This window comes from Osmerus mordax, chromosome 13, assembly GCF_038355195.1.
Source record: "Osmerus mordax isolate fOsmMor3 chromosome 13, fOsmMor3.pri, whole genome shotgun sequence".
NCBI lineage: Eukaryota > Metazoa > Chordata > Actinopteri > Osmeriformes > Osmeridae > Osmerus > Osmerus mordax.
The window spans coordinates 15,551,436-15,577,728 of record NC_090062.1 but is presented as its reverse complement, the minus strand read 5'-3'; the positions used below and the strand labels follow the sequence as shown (position 1 = coordinate 15,577,728).

The following is a 26,293-nucleotide window of genomic DNA, read 5'->3' as shown; positions in this document are numbered from 1 at the left end:
ATACAATAATGTATTTGAAGAGGGTTTTCTTTTTCTGAGTTTAGTTATTGCACTAACTCCCCACATGCCAATGTATTTAAACATTGCAATCTGATTCAAACGGAGTGTTTCAGGTCTGTCTGGTCTGGCCGTGTTGAGGAGGCGTGGACGGGAGCGTCTTGAACATGGTGAACAGGAAACTGGGCCACTGGCTGTGGATATGTCAATCAGCCATCACCAAGACGATAAAACAGACACTGACTACACTAAGCGAGAGAGAAAGCGGGGGTGCAAGAAAGAGAGAGAAAGGGAAAGCGCCAGTGGGAGAGAGATATAGAATGCAGGAGAGAGAAAGATTGAGTAAGAGAGGGGGGAGGGAAAGAGAGGGTGAGAGAGAGTGGGGAGAGAGAGGGTGAGAGAGTGGGGTGAGAGAGGGTGAGAGAGAGTGGGGAGAGAGAGGGTGAGAGAGTGGGGTGAGAGAGGGTGAGAGAGAGTGGGGAGAGAGAGGGTGAGAGAGAGTAGGGAGAGAGAGGGTGAGAGAGAGTGGGGAGAGAGAGATGTTTACAACAGTGAGGAGCTGTGTCTTAGTCAGACTTATTCAGACATGCAGACGTGCCTGGAGCCTTGGTCATGGTCTATTCCTGGGACAGAGAAAGACCTCTGTCATCTCCAGGAACAGAGCTGGTCTCAGAGCTGTGGAGCCCTGAGTCTACAGGCCTCTGCAAGAACAAACCAGGGAGCCCCTGCTGAACCCCCCCCATCTCACCCAACCGCAAGCCCCAGCCCCAGCCCCAGCCCCAACTTATTTCATTTGTTTATCTTGGAAAATTTAGTTTAGTTTGATTAATGTATAATATTGACTAATAAGTTTCTGGGGTGGGGCCCACGAAAAACCACATAGCACCTGCATGTTTTTTTTCCCTCTTCTTTTGTATCTTTATATTGTTTTAATCATTGTATAAATGGAAATAAACAAACAAACAAACAGCCCCAGCACCAGCCCCAGCCCAGCACCAGCCACTCAGCTCCAGCCCCAGCACCAGCCACTCAGCTCCAGCCCCAGCACCAGCCACTCAGCTCCAGCCCCAGCACCAGCCCCAGCACCAGCCCCAGCCCCAGCACCAGCCACTCAGCTCCAGCCCCAGCACCAGCTCCAGCCCCAGCCCCAGCCCCAGCCCCAGCACCAGCCCCAGCACCAGCCCCAGCACCAGCCCCAGCACCAGCCACTCAGCTCCAGCCCCCCAGCCCCCAAACTCCTGCTCGTTTTTACAAGATTCCTTCCTTCCCAGTGGCAGCGCCGTCAGCGTGCCTGGAGCTCTGAGGGGTCCTGATCTCTGGAACGTTCCCATGTCAGGATCAAGTGTACCACCGGCCTCCCAGTCGGCACACACTGTGGTTACTGCCCAGAACTAAGCCAGACAACCATGGAGGACTTGAACCTGTGAGCCCTGATGTTCCCACTGTGGTGCTCCTATGCCATCTGGACAGGATCCCAGAGGCCAGACAGTGTCTGGGTTAGCTACACATTCTTCTCATCCACTTCCTCAAGGTTTTAGGCACACATCCAGTAGAGCAGGAAACCCACAACAAGAGTCAAACACATCGCTGTCCTAAATCACAGCTCGGAGCCTCCTCCCAAACACGCCTCATGCTGGACATCTGAGAGGATGGGCTGAGGGGAGATATATGGTGGGAACAGCTTCTTAGACTACCAGGCTAGCAGCTACTTCCCCAGGGTAGACTACCAGACTAGCAGCTCCTTCCCCAGGGTAGACTACCAGACTAGCAGCTCCTTCCCCAGGGTAGACTACCAGGCTACCAGCTCCTTCCCCAGAGTAGACTACTCTTCCCCAGGGTACTACCCTGGGGAAGAGTAGTCTACTCTGGGGTAGTGTTGTCATGGGGGTACGAGACTAGGTGACTGAAACAAAGTCTACCAAGTGTGGAAAGTATGCTTTGCAATACATACATAATTACACACAAATTACCGACTCCAAATTCAACGTAGTAGTTCTGCTGAAGCCATTGAAAGGCCTGTTATGCGTTTCATGAGGGCCCATCTCTGGAGAAGGGTTCCTAGTGAAAGTATTTAACGTGAGACCTCCATTCCTGTGTTCTTATAAAGATGGTACAGACGTTCTGTCCCGTTTCTACCTTCGTTCTTCAACCAGCACACTCTCAGACTTTTTACTGCATTTCTGAAATTTACAGACAAATAGAACGTCATCTTTCAACGCTATTCAACGAGCCATGCTCCAAGACAATTCTATTCTTCGTTTTGTCCTTGAAAAATACATAGTTCTAGACCCCAGCGCTGCAAAATAACTTTGAGGTTCCTGGCAGATCTTGGTTTTGAATCCGTAACGTAATCATCCAAACATGTTTCTGCATTTGGTTAAGGATCATTTGTATGATATTTGTCAGCTGCAGGGATTTCAAAACAAGATGTTTTTGAATTTTTTTGTGATTTATGTGGCTCCTGCTCCAGAGCCTATTAGCTATAGGCAGGTGCCAGGTGGATCACTCAGCTGCAGTGTACAGCATTATTGAATCAAACCAAGATTTTTTTTCCATATTTCAGAAGATGCAGAGAGAAGAATGGTTGTATTGTGTGTGATTCAACCCAATACTTTGTCTCACGTACAGTACAGTGAATAAAAGTTGTTTTTCTAAACCTTATAAATTGTTGCTCTCTCGACATGTCAGCTGGTTTTCATTTATTGTCCAAAACCCCCAAAACACCACATTCGTTTCTCTCAATCCCACACGCCACTCACTGTTCCAGACCTATTCTGAGAGGTGTGTGTGCGTGTGTGCATGTGTTTCTGTGTGTGTGTGTGTGTGTGTGTGTGTGTGTGTACATGTGTTTCTGTGTTTGTGTGGGTGTGTGTCTGTGTGTACGTGTGTTTCTGTGTGTGTGTGAGTGTGTGTGTGTGTGTGTGTACATGCATGAAAGAGACAGGTAACGAGAGAAAGAGAGGTGTACTGTGGAGACACCACTGCTGTGAAAGTGGGAGAGGGGGGGAAGGAAAACAGAGTGAGAAACAGTGAAAGAGAGAGGTTTTGTGTGGTGGGCCTGGGTAAATATAGCACATTGCTCTGAATGCACAACAAGATACTGTGTTGAACATTCGAAAGTAATTCACTCCTCAAAGAAAAGAGCATCAGTGAACCATACTGACAGCAGTCACGCCTTGTCTGGACTCTGTTAGGTACAGTAGCTGACATATGGTATATGGTATACCACCTATAATATATGCGTGTGTGTGTTTGTGTGTGTGCATGTGTGTGTGTATGTGTGAGTGTCTGAGTCTGTGTGTGTGAGTATGTGTGGATCTGTGTGTGTGTGTGGATGTGGATCTGTGTGTGTATGTGTGGATCTGTGTGTGTGTGTGTGTGTGTGTGTGTGTGTGTACTCACCAGATCATCATATCTGTAGGTGAGGAACTGCTCTCCAGTGGTGTCTTCCAGGAAGCTTCCCTGTGGTGAGAGGGCAAATTCTGGCAGGAACACGGCACTCTGGGACGGGCTGTCTTCCCCCTGGGAAGCCAGGACACACACAGGATCATGGATGAGGCTGGATGTTTGTTTGCAAAGCAACACAACAATTCTTCTGTGTTCACACCCTGGTCCAGGTATCTGGTGCTTAAGGCTACTCCCACAGACCTCCATAACAGGCTATAAATTTGAAGAAGAAAGCTACCCTTGGAATCTACATTCTGGGTAACAGCCTCATTTTTGTGCAGACACAAACACATTTTCGCAAACAATCCCAATGGGTCAGCTGTGTATTGATTTACAAGACATTTAGTTTAGTTTTGTTTCTTTGACACTTCTTTAAACAACTGCCACTACTTCTCCAATGAGGATAAATTAACTAATAATCCGAGCTGAACATAGAGACAACAACACCAGACGTGGTGAATAAAGGACTGCCAGTCACCCAAGGACACAAACCAGCCTTACCGGAGTCTGCCAGGGACTAGATTAGCGGGTCTATCAGAGTTCTGGGGATGTGGAAGGGTTTAGAGAGCACCTATCACTCCCTAATGAAGGCATTGGTGTGTGTGGAGAGAAGGAGGCCTGACCCAGGACCAGGAATACTCTGAGTGGTGTTTAAGGCTTTTAGAAGCACTTAGAGCCAGACACACAAGCCCTGCTCTGGCTGTCTCCCCAAGGACCCGCAAGCTTTCATCAGTGACATTCAACCCCTCCTGACTCACCAGCAAACACGCAGACACACACACACGCACACACATCAGGGACATCCCACCCCTGACAGGTCAGGATTATCAGCTTGCTATGGAAGGAATCAGAGCTGTCTCTATGAGAGGCAGGTCGTAATGTATTAGACTAGTGTGTGTCTGTGTATGTGCCTGTATGTGTGTGTGTGTCAGTCTGTTTGTGTGTGTGTGCTTGTGTGTGTGTGTGTGTGTTGATCTGTGTGTGTGTGTGCTTGTGTGTGGCATGGATGGGAGACACCAGCTCACAAGCAAGGTTCCCAAGTGATCTTCCACTGATCTTTTCTCCAGACACACACACATACACACACACACACACACTCTCACCTGACCCAGCGGCCTTTCAGCCAGACTAAACAGAGCCCATGTGTGACCCTCATCCCCACCACTCCACACCAGAGCCCACTAAACTCACCTCCATCTGCTGGAGCCGCGACACCTAAACCCCAGATGTCTGAACATGAAGAAGCTAAATAAACACTGTCGTAACACAGCCCAAACACTCATATTTAATATTGTACGGATAACACACAGGTGCAGGTCCCTTGTCCTGCTAACGAGTGTGTGTGTGTGTGTGTGTACGAGCCAAGATGGTGTCTTTCACAGCAGCTGCTCGTGTCTCTAATGAAGACATCAAAGGGCCGGGGCCTCTATGAGGACACCTCCCCAAGCTCCTCAACGATCCTGCTGCAGGAGGTGGGGGGGTTAGGGATCAAGAATAAATAAATAATTCAAAAGTAGGATCAGGGAGGATTCCCATGAAGGTTATTCTCTGACTCAGGTATACAGTTAGACATTCTGTTTATAAAATACATCACAACATAAACATGCAGTATTAGTTGGGTCGTATATTTTATGGAGAGCTAAGAAAGGGGAGGCATGTATATGCGAGGAGAGAGTTTGTTCACGTATCTGCATTCACATCCATACGCTCCCAAGTCAAATAAACAGAGCGCACTTCCTGACTCAATTAACAACCACTTGAGGAGAGGAGGCACTTATAAGCTGTCTGATTGTCAGCAAGAGGTCTGGAGAGAGATTCAAGCACCCTAGAAAGACACTCTACACAGGAGTGTGTTTGGCTCCAGCCACCAAGGGGCTTGCAGGAGCATCTTATCTGGGCCTGCTGTTTAGACATGCTGAGGTTGAGGAGGAGCAGATGGCCTGGAGGCTGAGGAGATAAGGGTCTGGAGGCTGAGAAGAGATGAGGGTCTGGAGGCTGATAGGAGATGAGGGTCTGGAGGCTGAGAGGAGATGAGGGTCTGGAGGCTGAGAGGAGATGAGGGTCTGGAGGCTGAGAGGAGATGAGGGTCTGGAGGCTGAGAGGAGATGAGGGTCTGGAGGCTGAGAGGAGATGAGGGTCTGGAGGCTGAGAGGAGATGAGGGTCTGGAGGCTGATAGGAGATGAGGATCTGGAGGCTGAGAGGAGATGAGGGTCTGGAGGCTGAGAGGAGATGAGGGTCTGGAGGCTGAGAGGAGATGAGGATCTGGAGGCTGAGAGGAGATGAGGGTCTGGAGGCTGTCGGCATTGCTGCTTTCTCTGTTTCGAAAAGAACATTTCCTCTTTCAATCACCACACAAACATCGCAGGGCTCCAGAGGGTAAATGGAGTTAGTTGGTGTTGTCCAATGAGGGAGAGGTTGTCTGTGCTGTTGGTGTCAGAAAGGTGAGTAGAGGAGAGGAGAGTAGAGTAAAGGAGAGGAGAGTGAATGGCCACACTGTCTATGTCTATGAAAGAGTCTTTCAGGCCCCACTGACCTGTTCTTCTCCTTCCACTCTCTCTCTCAACTCTCTCTCCCTCTCTCTCTCTCAACTCTCTGTCCCTCAAATGTCTCTCTCCCTCTCAACTCGCTCTCCCTGAACTCTCTCTGTCCCTCAACTCGCTCTCCCTGAACTCTCTTTCTCCCTCTCTCAACTCTCTCTCTGTCCCTCAACTCTCTCTACTTCAATTGTCTTTCCTTTGCTCTCAATCACATCCCCAGACCCAAGCTATAGGACCTCTCTTTGAATCTATCTCACACACATGGACCAGCATTCACACACTGAACCAACACACACACACACACACACACACTGATCCGAAACATACATTTACATTTAGTCATTAAGTAGACGCTCTTATCCAGAGCGACTTACAGTAAGTACAGGGACATTCCCCCGAGGCAAGTAGGGTGAAGTGCCTTGCCCAAGGACACAACATCAGTTGGCATGACCGGGAATCGAACTGGCAACCCACAAGCTCAGGCAGAGGATCACAGCATGCTGGGGGGGGTGAGAAGGTGACCGGAACCAGAGGTGTGTCTCTTCACGTCTCTCACTTCCAGAGGAAGAAGAGCCGACTTCGACCCCGAGCTGGACACAGTCAGTGACACCTTCTCTGAGAAGAACCAGCCCACCACCAAACGTCTGGAACCTTTCCAGTCAATACCAGGACTTCAGACAAGAGACAGACATCCAGTACAGCGCTTGCAGAACACAGCACTGCTGAACGTCACCACGCCTCTCCCAGTGACCCTCATCCACATGTCGCACATTAGATCTTATTTGAACATTAGTTTGCTATTCTCCAGGGCCGCCCCGTTCCTGAAGAAACACGTTCACGTGTTACATTGATTCAGGGGCTTTATCTGTATCATTGCAATTACAAGCATCTGTGTGTGAGCTGTTCCTTCAGGACATGTAAACCCTACAAGGGGACTGGAGAGCAGCCAGGAGACTCTACAGGTTAACAAGTTAATACCAAATGTAAAGAGCAAAATGAAACTTAATAAACCCACACATGAAACAGCTCTTGTTCCTGGTCAGGAAGGAAACAGAGAGGTGGCTAGGAGAGTCCGGCCTCGAATAATAATAAACTACAGAAACTAAATTCACCAGAAAGACGTGAAAAGATAACTACATTCCAGCTGTAATGAATCCACTACTGAATAATAAACACAGGCCGAACTGTGAATAAATAATGACATTGTTGATAACACGCAAGGCTAAATCGGCTCGCTCGCCTGCCACATGGGCAAAATTCCATGACTCCTGATTCGTATCTAAATGGTTCCTCGTTTGAGTTTGGGGTTCTTTGGAGCCCTGCTGTCTCAGGTCAGAGGAGTGATTGACACTGAAAGCTCGGCTCTGCTGCTATCGGCAGCCAGGATCTAATGGATTCAAATCTGTGAAAGTTCACAGGGAACTCCGCCCACAGATCCAACCCCCGGCACTGAACGCAACACACTCAGTCTGCACGTTGGAGTGAAAGATGGAGGACAAACACACCCAGGCCCCGGGAAGTGGAGTCGGGGGCCTGTTCACACACTGACCCCAACCCTGATATAACCCTCAGATAACAGCCAGCACCACAGAGGGGGGAGGGGGGGGGGGGTGTCGACTCGCTGGTCTCTGTGATGTTTCTGTAATGGACTAATAGTCCTGATCAGCAGGCTTCCTCTGGCCTGAGAGATGTTGACACAGAGAGATGCATCCTGGGATACAGGGGAACATCTACCCTGCTGGGCCATTATCATCACCACCTGAGTTCATCTCCCTCCAAAAATACTGGACAATACTACCATTAGATCCGGATGTTCATACATTCAGGGTAAAAAATATATTCGTTTTTTTTGAGGCTTTATTGTGAAAGGGAGAATGGAGTGATTATGGCGTTTGGGAACAGATGTTGCCATAGCACCATTATCTGACACACCAGAGATGGTTTCACCCCACCTACAGTACAACAGTGCACTTCCTGTTTCTACCTACATCAGTCCATTTCCTGTTTCTATGCCCCGGAGGACCTTCCTGGAGCCACTCACATCCTGTCATCTTTCAGCCTGTGTCTAGGGACAGCTGTTTAAACACACCCTGGCTACTGTGCCCCCCCCCCCAACTCACACACACACACACACACACACACACACACACACACACACACACACACACCTCCCCAACCCTAAGCACCCTGCCCTGCTCCCCTGGAGGGAAACACAGGGAGAGGGAAGGACAGTGAGAGAGAACGGGGATAGAGGGACAGGAGGAAGGAGAGGAAAAAGAGAGGTAAAGAGAGTGTGCACAAGCGAGAGATAGAGGAGAGAGATAGAGGAGAGAGAGAGAGAGAGAGAGAGAGAAGAGAGAGAGAGAGAGAGAGAGAGAGAGAGAGAGAGAGAGAAGAGAGAGAGAAGAGAGGGGTAAATGAGAGGAGAGAGAGAGGATATCGGGTCGGGCCAGGGAGTCAGATGGCTGAGCGGTTAGGGATTTGGGCTAGTAATCTGAAGGTTGCCAGTTCGATTCCCGGCCGTGCCAAATGATGTTGTGTCCTTGGGCAAGGCACTTCATCCTACTTGCCTCGGGGGCAATGTCCCTGTACTTACTGTAAATTGCTCTGGATAAGAGCGTCTGCTAAATGACTAAATGTAAAGGGAAGGAGAGAGAAACAGATGAGGTGGGCAAAAAGGGAGCACTAAATCGAGCAGCACCTCTAGAAAAACACACGGGCAGTGGAAGCCAGTCTAGCGTCATTCTAATCCCACATCTGCTCGTCATAATCCACCCCAGCCAATCAGGATCCTCAATCTCATGTGCCCTGACTGACGAGACATTATCCACAGTGCCCCAAACATTCCTGTTCAGCTCGGCTTACCTCACAAGAACATACCAAACAAGATCAAGTACGCGCAGCTTCTCAAACACCACAGAGAGGTGTGCGGCCGTCACCTTGGAGGAGTGTGAGAGAGCTGAGGTTCTGGGCTGGCTGTGTCTCCCTGCAGCTTCCCTCAGATGCTGGGTTTACAGCAGCCTACGACCACAGTAGCTGGTGGAATCAGGAAGTTTACTAGATGTGGGGGAGTTCAGCAGGTTGCTGTCTCTGTTAACTCACTAGAGGACAGATGCACTGAAAGCTGGATACGATTGGTGGGAATAAAGTGCTGTAGGAGGACCCAGGCCAACCATGAGGCAGATTTATTAAGCTCTACAGAATTGCAAATAAAAAATAAAAAAATCTGCTAAAGCACTCATCGTGTTATGCCCTCTTACACCATGTCCCCATTTTCTCTCTGCTCTCTCTCTCTCTCTCTCTCTCTCTCTCGTACACACACACACAGCACCGAAAGAACAAACCTCTGTTCCACTGTACACAGTAATGGGCTTAACCACAGGTGTGACTGTTCATAGCCTTTGGCAGGTGTGGGATTGGGACGAGAAAGAAAACGTCAGGTGTGTTTTGTGATGTAGGGGGTATTAAAGAGAGGGGGAGAGAGGGAGGGAGAGAGAGGTTATGAGGGCCATGGTCAATAGCAGGTTAAGCACCGCAGTCAGGGTCTGATTAGAAGTGCAGATGAATGTGGTGCTGGGAAGCAGAAACACCTGTCTATCTGACACTGGTGGCTTTCACTCCTCTAACTTACATCCCCTCTAAGGGCCCCACATGTACAGCACACATGGACATAAATCACGGCAGGATTGAAACAAGATGGACAAATCATTTAGGCTTTGTTAAACAGACCTTGGAGAAAAGAGAAGAGACAAGGACAGGAGAGGAAAGGAGAGGAGAAGGAGAAGGAGAAGGAGAAGGAGAGGAGAAGGAGAAGGAGAGGAGAAGGAGAAGGAGAAGGAGAGGAGAAGGAGAAGGAGAAGGAGAAGGAGAAGGAGAGGAGAAGGAGAAGGAGAAGGAGAAGGAGAAGGAGAAGGAGAAGGAGAAGGAGAAGGAGAAGGAGAGGAGAAGGAGAAGGAGAAGGAGAAGGAGAGGAGAGGAGAGGAGAAGGAGAAGGAGAAGGAGAAGGAGAAGGAGAAGGAGAAGGAGAGGAGAGGAGAGGAGAGGAGAGGAGAGGAGAGGAGAGGAGAGGAGAGGAGAGGAGAGGAGAGGAGAAGGAGAGGAGAGGAGAGGAGAGGAGAAGGAGAAGGAGAAGGAGAAGGAGAAGGAGAGGAGAAGGAGAAGGAGAAGGAGAAGGAGAAGGAGAGGAGAAAGAGAAGGAGAGGAGAGGAGAGGAGAGGAGAGGAGAGGAGAAGGAGAGCAGATGAGAGGAGAGGAGAGGAGAAGGAGAGGAGAGGAGAGGAGAGGAGAGGAGAGGAGAGGAGAGGAGAGGAGAGGAGAGGAGAGGAGAGGAGAGGAGAGGAGAGGAGAAGGAGAAGGAGAAGGAAAGGAGAGCAGATGAGAGGAGAGGAGAGCAGATGAGAGGAGAGGAGAGGAGAAGGAGAGGAGGGCAGAGGAGAGGAAAGGAAAGGAGAGGAGGGCAGAGGAGAGGAAAGGAAAGGAGAGGAAAGGAGAGCCGAGGAGAAGGAGAAGAGAAGAGAGGAGAGGAGAGCAGAGGAGAGGAGAGGAGAGGAGAGGAAAGGAAAGGAGAGGAGGGCAGAGGAGAGGAGAGGAAAGGAAAGGAGAGGAGGGCAGAGGAGAGGAAAGGAAAGGAAAGGAGAGGAGAGCAGAGGATAGAAGAGGAGAGAAAAGGAAAGGAGAGTATAGGAGAGGAGGAGGGGAGAGCAGAGCTGAGAAGAAGACCCTACTCATAGGCACCATGTTTTAGCCAGCATGCCTTCAGACAACACCAGGACATGTTCTCAAGCAGCACCTGTCCTACAGCAAGCCCTCCTCCCTGAGGGGCTGAGTTCAGCACATCTTTCTTCACACCTGCTCCTAAGCAGACCGCAGGGATTAGCCTGCTATCTGCTGTCTCAGAGATCCTCCATTACACTCAGATACAATACAATGCTAGTGCCGCTATATTTATCAGCCATAGGGCTTTAGAGGGTGCAGCCTCAAAGACAGGTGACATTCAATTCAGCCCAAACAGGCAGGTCTGCCAACATCACTACAATGACTGTGAGGTATTTTTAGAGCATATGTTATATTTTTTGAAATAGCCCAACTACCTGGGCTATTTCCATTTAACCATGAATAGTCAAATCCAAGTTTCTAGAGCATATGAATGATTTGAATTTACTGAGGTAATGAGATTCCTGCACCATTTATTCCATCCTTTCAGACTGCAGAAGCCTACCCTGGAACTTGTAGAGAGCAGACAGAGAGCGACGCCAGTCCCAAAGACCTGGAGCAGGAACCGATTCATCTTTATCTTGGCCCCGGGGTTCAGATCCCTGGACGTCCTGAGGCCCGCCGTGGTTTTCTTCAGTCTAGGGAGAGGGAGGGATGCCGTCAACTGGTGCAAAATAACAAGCTTCTAAATAAACGTCAGCCGTCAGGGATATGTTTCCTTTTCTGTAATGAGCAGTGACTGATGCGTATCAATGGTGAGCCGTCGTCCGGTCCAAAACCACCTGTGACAGCAATCTACGCCACTAGTCTGAATTCCTCGTCACATCCGATGGTTTATGCTTCGCAACTCCCCAAGTGTCAAAGCCCCTTCACGCAGTACATTAGGCTCGTAAGTTATCAAAACTGAGCAACAACTGCACAATCACTGGAATTGAATGCCGACATGAGAGATCATAAACACGTCATATTTCCCTCACATTTGGTCACCGTAGCGGTTAGACCTGATCAAATCTTACCTTCGCTCATGTGGATATCCACATTTGTATTGGTGTCCTAAAGCTGATAGCAAGCTCAATATCTCCCAGCACTCAAAACCCGCTGCCAATAACTAACAATCTGTTGAGCGATCCAGATCCATCAAAATATATATCTGAGTACAGTATGGTATTACGCGCCACTGCACGCGAGCTGCAATAAAGTCGGTATCTCCTCTCAGTGTGGCGCGACGGTGCTAAAGAACGAAGCGACGGGAGTTGTGCTGCGCATGCAAGACCTCTGCCGCCGCCCCCGTCCCATAGCCAACGTGGATTTGAATACAGGTTTCAGGCTTCAGACTGATCTGTCAATTTCAGAATTTGAGTAATCCCTATTATCATCATCACCATCACTATAACGGTTATCATTATCATCCATTTACATTTACATTTTAGTCATTTAGCATCCTCATCATTAATGCTGTTACCAGTTTGATTATTTCATTTACTGATGAGTGGTCGAATATTTAACCATTTTTTTGTTTTGTTTTGTAAGTTAGATCACTTTTCAGCTGTGCAGCATACACTGATAAGATTCCAGCAAATCCAAACAAGTTCATATTCCTTGTGAAGCTGATATCCTAAGCACTGAACCACTGAATGAAAGGGCAACACCAAATATTTTTATGAACCCTGATACCGTAGTCTCCAAATATTCCGTGGTTCCTGTCAGTGTGTATCACTCACCTGGCTGTAATACTGTCCTTCTCTGGGGGGTGCGTGATAGCTGTCCCTCGCCAAGCCCCCGGAGGGGGCCATCAAAGGCAGTGCTCGTGTGCCAGAGGGGCACAACTTGCCCTTTATTATGAGGTGAGGAATAGAAGCTGGCACAGACGGAGGGAGCTTTTCACTTTGATTAACAAGTGCAGTCGAAACCTGCTTGGCTCCACAGCCTCTCGATGCCTCCAGCGCTCATTGTATCCTTCTCCTACTCAATTTACTGAGCCCTGGTAACCAGAGGCTGGGGGTGTACCGCCGGGCAGGCAGGCTGAATACGAACTAATCTGCTGATACTCTAGAATATTTTTCAAATTTCGGAAGATAGTCTACCTGCCTTGAACTGTTCCACAGTAGGCTACATGCACCCAGAACCGACAGTCAGATCCATCTGAAACAGGCCTGATTTCTCTCAGCATTCGCAGATTTTAACCCGAGTATTCAGTGAAGTCTAACTACTGACTCCTGTTTCCAATTATGGATATCTGGCTCCCCCTGCTGTCGAATTAACCAAACAACTCGAAATACCGTCACTGATCCAAGACAAATATTTAAATAACAACAAACGGAATGTCTTCTCTACGGGATAATATTATCGTACACAATAAGTCGTCAACTCAAAGCAGGTTCAGTTAATCTTATCGGCGTAAGACGTAAACGTTCCCTTTAAATCCAGAAGCGCGTGGTCTTGTGATGGTGACATCATCTGCAGAGTTTTGACCAGTCATCTCTTCTACCCAGCCGATGGCCTTGGTGGTCTGCACTGTTTAACTTATCACAATCCTTAAGCCACTGCGAGAAACTTATCAGGAGTCAGCGAAAGTTATCTGGTAGGCTAGTTTCCGCCATTGACTCCTAATTATAGTGTCAAATGAATTACATCGCGTTTTATTTCAGTTTGTTAAAATGTTTTGCAGGCTCTGTCGACATACCGCATGTTGATTGAAAACGTAATGCTAGTTATCTTGATTTATTTATTCTACTGGATATTAACAGTCCGTCGTATATCATCGAGACCCATTTCGTTGTTCTTTACGTAGATTCCAATTCACACGAGAAATAACAGGTGGAGCTCCACACCGCCACCATCAATGGCCTCTCCCGCCTCCACACCAGCAACCTCCACTAGCCGCTCAACCCGCTCCACCGCCAGACGAAACACCGGCACCGCGTCCCCCAGCGGAATCAGCCCTACCCGCCTGTCCCGGGTCCAGGAGAAGGAAGAGCTCAGCCATCTCAACGACCGACTTGCTGCATACATAGAGCGCGTCCGCCAACTGGAAAATGACAAGTCATCCATGCTGCTCCTGCTGGAGGAGAAAGAGGAGTCTAAGAACCGGGAGATGGGCAACGTCCGTCGGCTGTATGAAGAGGAGTTGGCTGATGTCAGGATGAGCCTGGATGCCCTGGCGAGCGAGAGGGCCAGGCTGCAAATTGATTATAGTCATGTTGTAGAAGACCACCGCAAACTACAAGCCAGGTACAAAACAGGCCTTGTTCAAGTACCCTAAGCTACCTATGACAGTGTGTCTTATAGGATGGTCAAAGTTCTGCCTGGCCTGCATTAGACCAAATAGTTGCGTATAGTAACGCGTATACAGTAGAAATTGATGCTAAATCAGGTGATGACCATAGTGTGGAGATGATGTACTGATTCTTCTCTCCAGGAACCAGAAGAAGGAGTGTGACCTGGGCAGTGCGGTGTCTCAATGGAGGAACCTGGAGACGGCCCTGAACTCTAAAGATGCAGAGTGTGCCAACCTACTGGTGGAGAACAGGAGACTGGAGAAAGATCTGTCTGAGCACAGGTCCCATCTGGCCAGTGTAAGGACCAACCTGGAGGTTTCAGTTGAATCCAGCATGTATGTATGTATGTATGTAGGGAGTCAGGTGGCTGAGCGGTGAGGGAGTCGGGCTAGTAATCTGAAGGTTGCTAGTTCGATTCCCGGCCGAGTCAAATGACGTTGTGTCCTTGGGCAAGGCACTTCACCCTACTTGCCTCGGGGGAATGTCCCTGTACTTACTGTAAGTCGCTCTGGATAAGAGCGTCTGCTAAATGACTAAATGTAAATGTGGAAGAAGATGGATCCTAAAACATGGCGTATACTTCTTATTGCTTTACTGTGTGTGTGTGTGTGTGTGTTCAGTTGGAGTCTTCCCTGTTGGACACGAAGACCCAGCTGAACACTGAGATGCTGAGGAGGGTGGACTTGGAGAACCAGCTACAAACTGTCAGAGAACAACTCAACTTCCAGAAACACATCCGTGAACAGGTCAAACTCAATACACACACCACAACATTTTCACACACACACACACACACAATGGAGATTTTCTGGTAACTTGTGTGTTTATGTACGTAGGAGGTGGAGGAAGTCCGAAGCAGGCATGAGAGTCGCATGATGGAGGTGGACTCTGGGAGGCAGAGGGAGTTTGAGAGCAAACTGTCTGAGGCCATGCAACAACTACGGCAGGAACACGATGGACAAATACAGCAGTATAAGGAGGAACTGGAGAAAACCTACAATGCCAAGGTGAGTCTGGCTCACCTATCATGTTTGTTTTTATATGTGCTGTATAGATTACCTTGACTTGACTCATCCTGCCCCTTCCAATCGGTGGAGGCTGTTGTGTGTGTGTGTACACGTAGGATAATAGAATGTGACTGTATAGACTGAACAATGTGTACACAAGATTATGAAGTGCGTATGAAGTAAGTATTGACTTAACCGAATCTGTGTGACTGTATGGACTGATAAGTGTGTGTGTGTTTCTCAGATGAATCTCTGCGTTAGAGAAGCCAGGATCTCGTGCAGGACAGTGCTAGACCGCATCATTGTGCTGGATCTCAAGGTGGTAGGAGAGGAAGGAGAGGGATGTATGGAGAGGAGAGAGGAAGGGTGGGATCTGGTAAAGAGAGGAGAGGTGCTGGAGAGGGGAGAGGTGCTGGAGAGGGGAGAGGTGCTGGAGAGAGGAGAGGTGCTGGAGAGAGGAGAGGTGCTGGAGAGAGGAGAGGTGCTGGAGAGAGGAGAGGTGCTGGAGAGAGGAGAGGTGCTGGAGAGAGGAGAGGTGCTGGAGAGAGGAGAGGTGCTGGAGAGAGGAGGATTATGTGAGATGGTAGATGAAGGAGCAGAGAGAGAGGGATTGCAGGAGGCGGTAGATGGAGAGAAAAGAGGTGGAATGCTGATGAAAGAGTGCGTTATCCGACTGAAAAAGGTATCTCCATGGTGCCGTCCTACAGTCGTTCACCGATCCTCCTACGCTGAAGTTCGCTCATCGGCGGGTTGGTCGACCAGCATTGATTGTGTGTTCTTTTGTGCGACAGCTAGAGAATGCCAAGCAGAGCGCTGTGAAGAACGGTGACGTGGCGTCCTCCACCAGAGAAGAACTCGTAGGAACCAAACTGAGGATCGATACGTTGACTTCCCAGCTCATTCACTTCCAGAAACAGGTAGTGAAGCGCCTGTCTGCCTCACTCTGGCCCTGTACTGCTGCTGCGGTCGGTTTGTATCCCTCTGTTACACAAACATGTTTTTCTGTGTGTGTGTGTGTGCCTGTGAGTGTCTGTGCTATGTGTGTGTGTGTGTGTGTGTCTGTGCCTGTGTGTGTGCCTGTGAGTGTCTGTGCTGTGTGTGTGTGTCTGTGCTGTGTGTGTGTGTCTGTGCTATGTGTGTGTGTCTGTGCCTGTGTGTGTGTGTCTGTGCTATGTGTGTGTGTGTGTGTGTGTGTAGAACGGGGCCCTGGAGAGCCGTGTGTGTGAGCTGGAGAGGACAGTGGACCGGGAGCGTGAGCTGGGGCATCAGAGGCTGAGCCAGAAGGACCAGGAGATGGCCACCATGAGGGAGCAGATGCAGGGCCAGCTGGAGGACTACGAGAACCTGCTGGATGTCAAGCTGGCCCTGGACATGGAGATCAACGCCTACAGGAAGATGCTGGAGGGGGAGGAGCAGAGGTAGAACGCTTGCACACACACACATGCTCACACACACACACACATGCTCGCACACACACACACACACACACACACGCTCGCGCACACACACACACACACATGCTCGCACACACATTACATTTACATTTTACATTTACATTTACATTTACATTTAGTCATTTAGCAGACGCTCTTATCCAGAGCGACTTACAGTAAGTACAGGGACATTCCCCTGAGGCAAGTAGGGTGAAGTGCCTTGCCCAAGGACACAACGTCATTTGGCAGAGCCGGGAATCGAACCGGTAACCTTCAGATTACTAGCCCGACTCCCTAACCGCTCAGCCACCTGACTCCCACACACACACGCTCGCACACACACACACACACATGCTCACACGCACACACACTTATACACAACCAAAGCGTCTCTGGTCTCTACTTGTGTGCTTTTATACAATTCCTGGTGTTGTAAATCAACATGTTTGTCAGCGTCTTCCTGATGGCATTTCTCTGTACTGATTGGGTGCACGTTATCATTCTATTTTATGTGTCCTCCAATCAGACTGCACCTGTCTCCAAGCCCCTCCCAGCACGCGACTGTGTCACGCACACACTTGCACGGCTCCCGGAAGCTAAAGGGAAAGAAACGTAAACATGAAGGCCCGTCAGGGACCTCACCTGCTTATAAAGTGTCCCAGAATGCAACAGCGCATGGACATGTGACTGTGGCCGAGATCGAGCTGGATGGAAGCTATGTCGTGCTGAAGAACAATTCGGACACAGTATGGAAGGACTTGCATAGTAGAATACGTACACACTGTTGGTTGAGATGAACATGCATCCACAGAATTCATTCACTTCAAATGAACCCCATTTCCAGTTTGAACTGTTGCCGCTTTGAATCTATAATATTATTTACCGTAACAGATTCTCTAAAGAGGCCATGTAACTGAGGTGGATCTCCCTTGCAATTTCAGGAGCAGCCACTAGGGGGCTGGGTGGTGAGGAGGAGCCACCCAGACTGCCCAGAGATATCCTTCCAGCTCCCCCAAGCCTACGTGCTGGGAGGAGGGCAGACCCTCACCGTGAGTACAACTAAAAGGAATCAAGACTGTCTAGAACTGAGCCTCTAAAACTAGCACTAGCTAACTAGCGTCACCGAGCTAGCTAGCTAGGAATGAGAGTCTCAAACTAGCACTAGCTAACTAGCGTCACCGAGCTAGCTAGCTAGGAATGAGAGTCTCAAACTAGCACTAGCTAACTAGCACCATCAAGCTAGCTAGCTAGGAATGAGAGTCTCAAACTAGCACTAGCTAACTAGCACCATCAAGCTAGCTAGCTAGGACTTAGCGTCTCACACTGTGTTTGTGTGTCAGATCTGGGCAGCAGAGGCGGGTGTGGAAGCTAACCCCCCCAGTGACCTGGTTCTTAGGGATCACATGAGCTGGGGCCCAGTCTCTGATGTCCGGGTGTGTTTGCTCAACTCCAACAACGAGGTAAAGGTCTGACAGAGCACCTCTCACTGATTGGCCACTGACTGGTCTGATGTTCATTGGCTGCCCCCCTGTGGATGTTGTCCAATAGGAGACAGCGGAGCGCAGGTTGGTGTGTGTGCAGGGGAGAGTGGAGGAGGACTTTAACGTGGACTTCGATGAGGAGTGTGTGACTGGCAGTGACGTTCACCACCTCAGAAGACAGGTAAAAACACCACGTCTCATATCACACATATCGCACACACCGTTCAGCAACACGTTTGCGACAACACATGCCTGAGTTTGACCCCGTTGTCTCCCCTCTCTGTCCGTGTCAAAAGCCAAAGAGAAGAAAAAAGAAATGTTGTTTGTTGTCTTGAGTGTCTGAGAGCAGCCAGACGGCCTTCTGTAGGTGAGGAGAGGACTGTGGGCACACTCCCTATGCAGCTGAACCCTGCAGATCTACATGCTAATGCTAGTATGATGCATCTGAACCCTGCAGATCTACATGCTAATGCTAGTATGATGCATCTGAACCCTGCAGATCTACATGCTAATGCTAGTATGATGCATCTGAACCCTGCAGATCTACATGCTAATGCTAGTATGATGCATCTGAACCCTGCAGATCTACATGCTAATGCTAGTATGATGCATCTGAACCCTGCAGATCTACATGCTAATGCTAGTATGATGCATCTGAACCCTGCATGCTAATGCTAGTATGATGCATCTGAACCCTGCATGCTAATGCTAGTATGATGCAGCTCTAGATTGTTTCGTTATAGGTGGTGATCCTACATAAATGGCACGTATTGTCTGTCTTGACTGTTCCTCATGCTTTCTCCCTGCATGACCGTGTGTGTGTGTGTATTATCTCCCAGACTGTGACTGTGTCGTTCTCTGTCCTAGGGTCAGGTGAGAACTGATGATCCTAGCTGCGCTGTCATGTGACCTCATCCGTCTGCAAGCCCCCGTCCTCTATCGCCCCTTTGCTTCAGAAATGGGAACGCCAGGTCTGACCGCCGCCGACTGATCTCTGACGCCCTCTGTCTCCCAGCAACCCCTCATAGCTCAAGCCCTGTGACTGTTTGTTAAGAGATGCCACCTACAAGCTCTTCAACTCCAGTCCAGTCTGGTTTCATGACACTATGGTTTTATGAGGGGTTGGACAGCTCATTGCTCCCAGCATGAACTAAGAGGAAGTAGGATGGAATGGTACATACATTCTTCTCCTAGTTGCTCTTGTAGGGGTTAGCACTGGCACAACACTGGAACAGAGAATGAAGAATCAAGCAAGTTACGCGCTCAAGTCTTTTAATTTAACAATATTTCATCGCCTGAAGGTTTGCCAGAGGCTTTGGTAGCACTTACTGTTTTGCTTCTACGTGGACAAGATGGTTCATATTCATCTCATTTTAGTTCAGGGAGACTGAAGGCTTATTGTTGGGGAAACTAAAGCAGGGGATATGAACACTGGGGCTTTATTTATATTTGCACAGCCTGTCATGTAGATGGACCATTTGCCATAGCCTTAATGTTGAAGATGGATACGTTACTATGTTTGATTTCAATAAAGTTTTTTTTGTCTAGCATGTGTTGATTTTGTGGTTAGGTACAGTATTCTGATGAACTCTCCCAATGAGAGTTCATCCCAAAATGGATTATGGAACCAGAGTTTCTGGAACACCCAGATAACTGATGATAATTTTAAACAAGCAGAACTTCACCCTTGTGTTATCTTCGGGTCATTCTGACCCATCAGTGATTGTGTCGTATTGCGACAACTTTACCGCATACAAAAACAAAGTGAGGAATTTTCTTTTAACTGTAGGGCTGTCTCAGACCCCCCACATTGTGAAGGTTAAAAGAAAATGCTATTTATTTGTTTTTGTATTGGGTAAACACAACGATGGTTCGTTATGAACCTTTGGGTCATGTGACCCGAAGGCAGCACAAGGGTTAAACAGAACTGAAGGATCGTCACAATGCTTTTTTCCCTTCATTTTGACATCAGCAGTTTCCATTACCCAACCCCCCATCCAATATGTCTGCCACACCCAGATCCAGCAGGACCTAGCTAGACACAGCCAGAACTAAACCCAACTACAAGATACAATCTTCAGAAAAATAGATTTTCTGCACGTTTCTCCAAAAGGCGTGTCTTTAAATATTTTCCTGTGAAATTCTTTATACCAAAAAGTTTGAACTTCAGACAGGTCCAAGGTAATCCAGTCAAGCTTTCAAGTTTTTTTTTGAATAAAGGTGTCGATACAGGGGTTAGTCCCAATGGAAATACACCACTGTCTCCTCTGTTGTATCCTACTCTTTGGGTAGTTTAGAGTGGAACAGCTCCTTTCCATGTTATTCTGTCCTTCACTTTCTGTAGACTGGGCCTGCAGCATTCCAGCTACACTACAGTCTCCTTGCTGGTATTCTTGCTGAGGAAGTTAAGCGACAGAGTCCGATGGTTGGTGGGTACACATGCCGGTCTGGGGGTCCGCAGCCTCACTCTTTGATCAGTCTGTTTCCATGTTCTGAACAGTTGGATGTGATAACGTAGAGACACCTAGGGGCAATGAGGGAGAAGTGATGGGTACACCGGCCAGGACTCAACAGAGCCCAGAATTAGCTAAATGCTACAAACTCAGTCCAGGGTGTGAACTGCAGAGAGGTGAAGTAACGAAGTACAAATACTTTGTTAGTGTACTTAAGTAGATTTTTCTGGTATCAGAACTATACTTCATTATTTTTCTGACAACTTTTTACTTTAACTTTTTTACACACATCTGTACTTTCTACTTCTTACATTTTCAAGACAGGCTTGTTACTTTAATTGTAATCTGTATTTGGTGGCATGATCAATATTATTTCTTGTCATTGCACATATTTTTTTTTTTCCTGGCTATCACGCACTACAAACGTAAGCTAGTCTAAATACAATGAAGCAAGGCAGAAGGCAACAACAACAAAATATAGAAAAAAAAGTTTCTAAAAAACTAGCAACTTTTTTGTGTCGGGTTGTATGTGAAAAACAAGTTTCGAAAGGTTGATTTTTTTTATATGAGTATCAGTACTTCTATTTGATTTAAGGATGTGTGTACTTTTGCCATCTCTGGTGAACTGACCATGGTCCAGAAGAAGTATATGGTGAAGAGAGCCATGGTAAGAACCAGGAGACCCACAGCCTCCATTCTGTTGTTGTAGTACAGGTCCATGGCACCCTGGACACACAGCCATCCTGATAGGCTGGCCAACGGAGTAATGCACAGGAAGCAGATCATGTCCCCACACAAGGTCCTCCTCTGGTGCTGCATAGACGGAGTACACAGCCACTGAAGAGGGAGGGAGAGGGAGAGGGAGAGGGAGGGGGAGGGGGAGGGGGAGGGAGGGTTTACTTGCATTTTTTATAGTGTAGGCAAACACCACATTTCTGTTGCAGCCAAAATCCCTTCTGAGAGTAGCGACCTGATCCTCGTAATAGTGATCTAGCCCACTTGCAACGTAGCTAACACATCCATTCATCTGTCAGATTATCTGCTATTTTCTCTCCTTTCCTAATCCTCCAGCTCGCCTGTAATGGTCTCTCCTGTGTGTGTGTGTGTGTGTGTGTGTGTGTGTGTGTGTGTGTGTGTGTGTGTGTGTGTGTGTGTGTGTGTGTGTGTGTGTGTGTTTAGGGTTGCCAGCCATCTTTGATTAGTGAAAAACCGAGACACTCGGACAGAACACTTAGACAACAATGATGGGGGGGAATACTGGGACGGTTGGCAACCCTAGTGTGTGTGTGTGTGTGTGTGTGTGTGAGAGAGAGCTCCACGTGACATGCACTGTGCCCAGCGTCCTCCTGTAGAGTGCGTGGTTGTTAGCTGCAGATTACTGGGTGTCCCTCCTGGGTTAGCAGGGACCGGCGTCCTGTCCTCACAGCTCTGCGAGGAAACAGCATCTAATCTCATTCTCAGGCTAAGTGGCTTTCCGGGTAAGAGCTGTTCAGGGACAGCAGCGGCTAGGCCTGCGTGAAGCCGTAGAGGCTGATAACCCTGATGATGTGAAAAGCGCCATAATGTGTGAAACCTCTAGTGAGATCGTCTGGGTGTGCGAAATACTGTTGTTTTTGCTTTGGTTTGAATGGAATGAAGCAAGTGGAAGATTAGTAGTGTATTCAGTATGTAGTTTGGTCGATTTTATTATCCTTGTAGATTGGAATTGCAAATAGCCAGGTGTTCCATTGGGTCGTGTCACTAACTGTAGGTTACTACTGTAGCTACTTAGCAAACAGGTGATCAGCAGCAAATAGGCAATTTATCTTCCTTTGTAGAGGAACACAAAAGTGAGGATGGAACCTCCTCACCGGGCATTGTCCTGCTGTCCTGCATTTGCATTTAAACTGTGTTACACATGAGTGTGTGTGTGCGAGTTGTGTGTGTGCAAGTTGTGTGCGTATGAGTTGTGTGCGTGCGAGTTGTGTGCGTGCGAGTTGTGTGTGAGTGTGTGTGTGCGAGTTGTGTGCGTGCGAGTTGTGTGTGTGCGAGTTGTGTGCGTGCGAGTTGTGTGCGTGCGAGTTGTGTGTGAGTGTGTGTGTGTGTGCGAGACGTGTGTGTGTGTGTCCTACCTCTGTGAGAGGTTTCGGGAGGCGTTCCAGTGCAAACGGGTGACGGCAGAGCTCGCACTGGCTGCTGTTGGAGGTGCTGAGCCAGTGCTCCAGGCAGCCGCGGTGCACCATGGCCAGGCTGCCCGCACACTCGCATGGGGACATCAGCTCGCCTGCCTGACCTCCGTCGTGGCAGATCCTGCAGAACGGTTCCTCACTGCTCAGGCTGCGTCGCCAGACAGCGAGAGAGACGAGTCAGAATAGTACAGAGGAATAGCCGAGTTTGTTGACATGCTAAGATAGGCATTGAAAGATTTAAACCTGTGAGTGTGTGTGAGAGTGTGTGTGTGTGTGTGAGTGAATGTGAGTGTGTGTGTGTGTGTGTGTTTGAGTGGGGCTAACATACCTCTCAGTGCTGCGGTCCATGCCAGGACTGTAACTGTGACTGTCCAGCTCTTCCTGTTTGCAGGTGTAAGACTCCTCCCCTTGTCCCTCTTCAGGAACAGATTTGATCTCCCTAACAGGGCTGCCCATGCACGGCCCCAGGGGCTGTTCTGACTCCATGGCTTTTACATAAGGGGCCATTCACCATGGTCATGAGAAGCCACCCTGCAACCACAATGAAAACATGCAAACAATAAGAACAAAAATGTCTTATGAAATGGGCACAACAATGAGAAGGGTCTAGGCCGGTGTGAGTCAATCTAGGCCTGGTGGGGCCTGGAAGTGTCTGACTGGGTCTGACTGGGTCTGTCTGAGCATGGGTCTGATTGGGTAACAGCCTGCTGCTTTGATCTCATCCAGACAGTCCCTTGGGAAAGCAGCGTGGTGATCACCAACCAACCCTCATCAAATCAAATCAAATCAAATTTATTTGTATAGCCCTTTTTACACGCAAGCATGTCACAGAGGGCTTCACATATGCCCATAGAACTGCCCCTCAACCAACCTAAACCCTCAAGGAAGACAAGGAAAAACTCCCAAAAAACTCTCAACAGGAGAAAAAAATTGAAGAAACCTTGGGAGGAGCAATTCAGAGAGGGATCCCCTCCTCCAGAGACGGTTGGTGAGAGAGAGGAGCAGAACACAGGCTAAACATAGTCATACAGTGTCAACCCTCATGTGTCCTCATGTGCCCTCCCTCCCGTCCAGCCTTGGTTCAAGTCTACCTGTTTAGGTATGCAGAAGGTAAAGGCTAGGGTTTCCATAAATAGGTGCTCTTATTTATGTAAATAAAACATTGTATAGTGAAGCCAGTATATTATAGTAGCATTACTTGTTTTGTTTGGTCCAAATTAAACCTACAACCTACACTCAAAAAGTTCTATACTGATAATTATATAAAAGAGTTTTGTCTCCACTATCCCAGCCGTGCTTGAATTTAGTCACCCGTAAACAAACCTGCTGTTCAGAAAACGAAAACTTTCAGTAAACGAAAACACTCTCTGAGCCTGTCATTGTCCCCAAACTGCTCTCTCGCAGTCAAGTCATTGACTGTGAGAGTGTAATAACTACTAAATCTCTCTCTCTCTCTCTCTCTCTCTCTCTCTCTCTCTCTCTCTCTCTCTCTCTCTCTCTCTCTCTCTCTCTCTCTCTCTCTCTCTCTCTCTCTCTCTCTCTCTCTCTCTCTCTCTCTCTCTCTCTCTCTCTCTCTCTCTCACACACACACACACACACACACACACACACACACACACACACACACACACACACACAAAGACAAGGAAGCACGGTAATCACAGAGCTGCACAGACACAGCAGTTAGCAGAGTACACACAGGATCCTTCCATAGTAAATAACCCGTCTTACCCTGTGGGGAGCTGCCAGCCTCATGGTTCCAACACTCAATACAAAGTATGATCTCCTATTCCGTTGCATTCAATCCTCCGTGTGAGAGAGAGAGAGCGAGCGTGTGTGATGTGTGAGAGAGTGTATGCCTTGAGAAGGAGTTTGCGTGAGCGAGCGAGTATGATTTGAGAGAGTGTATGACGGAAAAGGGTGTGTGATGTGAGAGAATGTGTGTGTGTGTGTGTGTGTGAGAGAGAAAGAGTGTGAATCAGAGGGAGAAAGAAGCTGGTCTACGGTAAGAGTTCACCCTCTCAGGACCTGCGCAGTTTCCTGCAGATTAGCTCTGCTGAAGGTCGGCTGCGAGAACAGGGAGGGATTAGGAGAAGGACAGCAGGCCCAGACTAGACAAATGGAAATCCCTTTCACATCACAGTGAGTTTGACCAGGAGCACCTCCTCACTAGAACCCCCTAATCCTGTTAGAGGCTGCCAGCGGACAGCCCTTTCACTGGCCCAGACATATGCTAATTCAAACTCTGCTAGAGTACTCCTGCTGCCACTACATCAAAGACTGCCAGGACACTACCAGGACACTACCAGGACACTACCAGGACACTACCAGGACACTGACATGGGACTATTAGGACACTACCAGATGACTGACAGGAAACTACCAGGCTACAACCAGGGAACTACCAGGACATTGACAGGAGACTACAGTACAAGGACACTACCAGCAGACTGCCAGGGCACTGCCTAAAAAACTGCTAAAAACAGAACTATTTTTAGTACAAAACATGAAAAGTGTGTGTGTATGTGTGTTTGAAAGATCAAGTAACTTTAAATCTGTGTATTAATTTTGGAATTGGCCGTGGCACAAAATCAACAGCCACACGTTACGATGCTGTTATATCATATCTACTCAACTCAGCCACAGGTTGCTATATTAGTGCTTGTTATGTAATGATTAAGTGATGTGAAATTGTTTTAACCGGCTTTTGCATGTTCTCCCTGTGTTCACATGGGTTTCCTCCATATAAAAAAAAGAATAAAAATACATGCAGATCAGAACAGCTCCCTCTCCTGCCCTATCCCTGAGGGATAGGGCAGTTTGACCACTCAGGCATACTGACTATTTACATACAGATGTAAATATATTAGACTCAAATTACTTTCTGGGATGCTTAACAACATGGCAACAACCACACGTTTCCTGGCAGTCTACCCCCCCACCCCCCCACCCCTAGGAGGGAGGACTGAGGTCGACCAGATCCGACAGAATTCAGGAGGGCAGGCTGCTCCGTAGTCTGACGGAGGACTGCATGAGATGTTTGTGACACCGGCAAGGAATCTCCACTGAGCGGCTGTGCTGAATGCAGAGCAGGGGGTCCACCCTGAGTGGAGAACCAGACCAAGCCGGGAATCTCTCCTGATGAGCCTGTGGGGAAGATGAGTCGTCCAGCACAGCCCAGAGAAGAAACCTTTCCATTCATATGTACAGTATGTCCTGTTCCCTCTTCATGCTCTGTCTATAAGCTCACATGAAAGCTGGAGAAAAATACTGGCAAGATGAGAGGTCTGGGGGTCAGACTGGAGATCAGATGGCTGAGCGGTTAGGGAGTCGGGCTATTAATCAGAAGGTTTTCGGTTCAATTCCCGGCCATGCAAAATGACGTTGTGTCCTTGGGAAAGGCACTTCACCGTACTTGCCTCGGGGAGAATGTCCCTGTACTTACTGTAAGTCGCTCTGGATAAGAGCGTCTGCTAAATGTAAATGAGAGAGAGCGAGAAAAGACCTAGATTGGCAACGCCAAGCCCTACACAGAATTCTCTCCCCCTATCCCCTTCTCCTCCCTCCCTCCCTGTTTTTCCCACCCCCCAACTCCCTCTCTTTATATCTCTCTCTCCCTCCCTCTTTCCCTAATCCTGTCTGCTATTCATTCACAAACTTCCCCAGACTAATCCCAGAGGGAATGGACATCATTGGGAGTTCCTCCGTGAGCAGACATGGAGGGTGAATAATCCTGACAGTGTGGGACCATAACACACAGAACCCAGACATGCAGGGT

General features: G+C 48.4%; 3 protein-coding genes across 4 annotated transcripts in view; 1 reads left to right on the top strand and 2 right to left on the bottom strand.

Annotated features, from left to right (window-relative positions):
- LOC136955514 (ADAMTS-like protein 3) overlaps positions 1-11,891 on the bottom strand; it is a 92,864-nt gene extending 80,973 nt beyond the window's left edge. Inside the window, exons 1-3 of the mRNA XM_067249230.1 lie at positions 11,712-11,891; positions 11,201-11,333; positions 3,400-3,519 (exon numbers count right to left, since the gene is read on the bottom strand). Of these exons, the coding sequence (XP_067105331.1) occupies positions 3,400-3,519; positions 11,201-11,269 (189 nt within the window). The 5' untranslated portion in view covers positions 11,270-11,333; positions 11,712-11,891. The remainder of the gene's footprint in view (positions 1-3,399; positions 3,520-11,200; positions 11,334-11,711) is intronic.
- A 1,295-nt stretch (positions 11,892-13,186) lies between these two features.
- lmnl3 (lamin L3) lies at positions 13,187-19,441 on the top strand. Of its 2 annotated transcripts, XM_067248806.1 has the most exons (13): positions 13,187-13,276; positions 13,487-13,926; positions 14,114-14,270; positions 14,594-14,719; positions 14,810-14,980; positions 15,772-15,897; positions 16,178-16,398; positions 16,940-17,159; positions 17,355-17,462; positions 17,754-17,873; positions 17,962-18,075; positions 18,191-18,261; positions 18,762-19,441. In XM_067248806.1, exons 2-12 carry the CDS (start codon positions 13,538-13,540, stop codon positions 18,227-18,229), a joined length of 1,791 nt encoding a protein of 596 aa, XP_067104907.1. In that variant the 5' UTR covers positions 13,187-13,276; positions 13,487-13,537; the 3' UTR covers positions 18,230-18,261; positions 18,762-19,441. The 2 variants fall into 2 exon arrangements, with proteins under 2 accessions (XP_067104907.1, XP_067104906.1); XM_067248805.1 differs by lacking the exon at positions 18,191-18,261.
- An 818-nt stretch (positions 19,442-20,259) lies between these two features.
- Positions 20,260-23,022, bottom strand: zgc:158785 (uncharacterized protein LOC791214 homolog). Its single transcript, XM_067249336.1, has 4 exons — positions 22,844-23,022; positions 22,459-22,663; positions 20,978-21,184; positions 20,260-20,418 (listed from the first exon to the last, which is right to left on the bottom strand). The coding sequence occupies exons 1-4, from the start codon at positions 23,020-23,022 to the stop codon at positions 20,260-20,262; spliced, it is 750 nt and encodes a 249-aa protein (XP_067105437.1).
- Positions 23,023-26,293: the final 3,271 nt, after the last annotated feature.

Bases quoted from the DNA above. Each gene is read 5' to 3' on its own strand.
- lmnl3 (XM_067248805.1), top strand. From the start codon at position 13,538: ATGGCCTCTCCCGCCTCCACACCAGCAACCTCCACTAGCCGCTCAACC. The intron at 13,927-14,113 runs GTACAAAACAGG...TCTTCTCTCCAG, and splicing joins CACCGCAAACTACAAGCCAG to GAACCAGAAGAAGGAGTGTG. The intron at 14,981-15,771 runs GTGAGTCTGGCT...TTTGTGCGACAG, and splicing joins AGAAAACCTACAATGCCAAG to CTAGAGAATGCCAAGCAGAG.
- zgc:158785 (XM_067249336.1), bottom strand. From the start codon at position 23,022: ATGGCCCCTTATGTAAAAGCCATGGAGTCAGAACAGCCCCTGGGGCCG. The intron at 22,664-22,843 runs GTATGTTAGCCC...CTGGCGACGCAG, and splicing joins ATGGACCGCAGCACTGAGAG to CCTGAGCAGTGAGGAACCGT. The intron at 20,419-20,977 runs GTCAGTTCACCA...CATTGCCCCTAG, and splicing joins TATACTTCTTCTGGACCATG to GTGTCTCTACGTTATCACAT.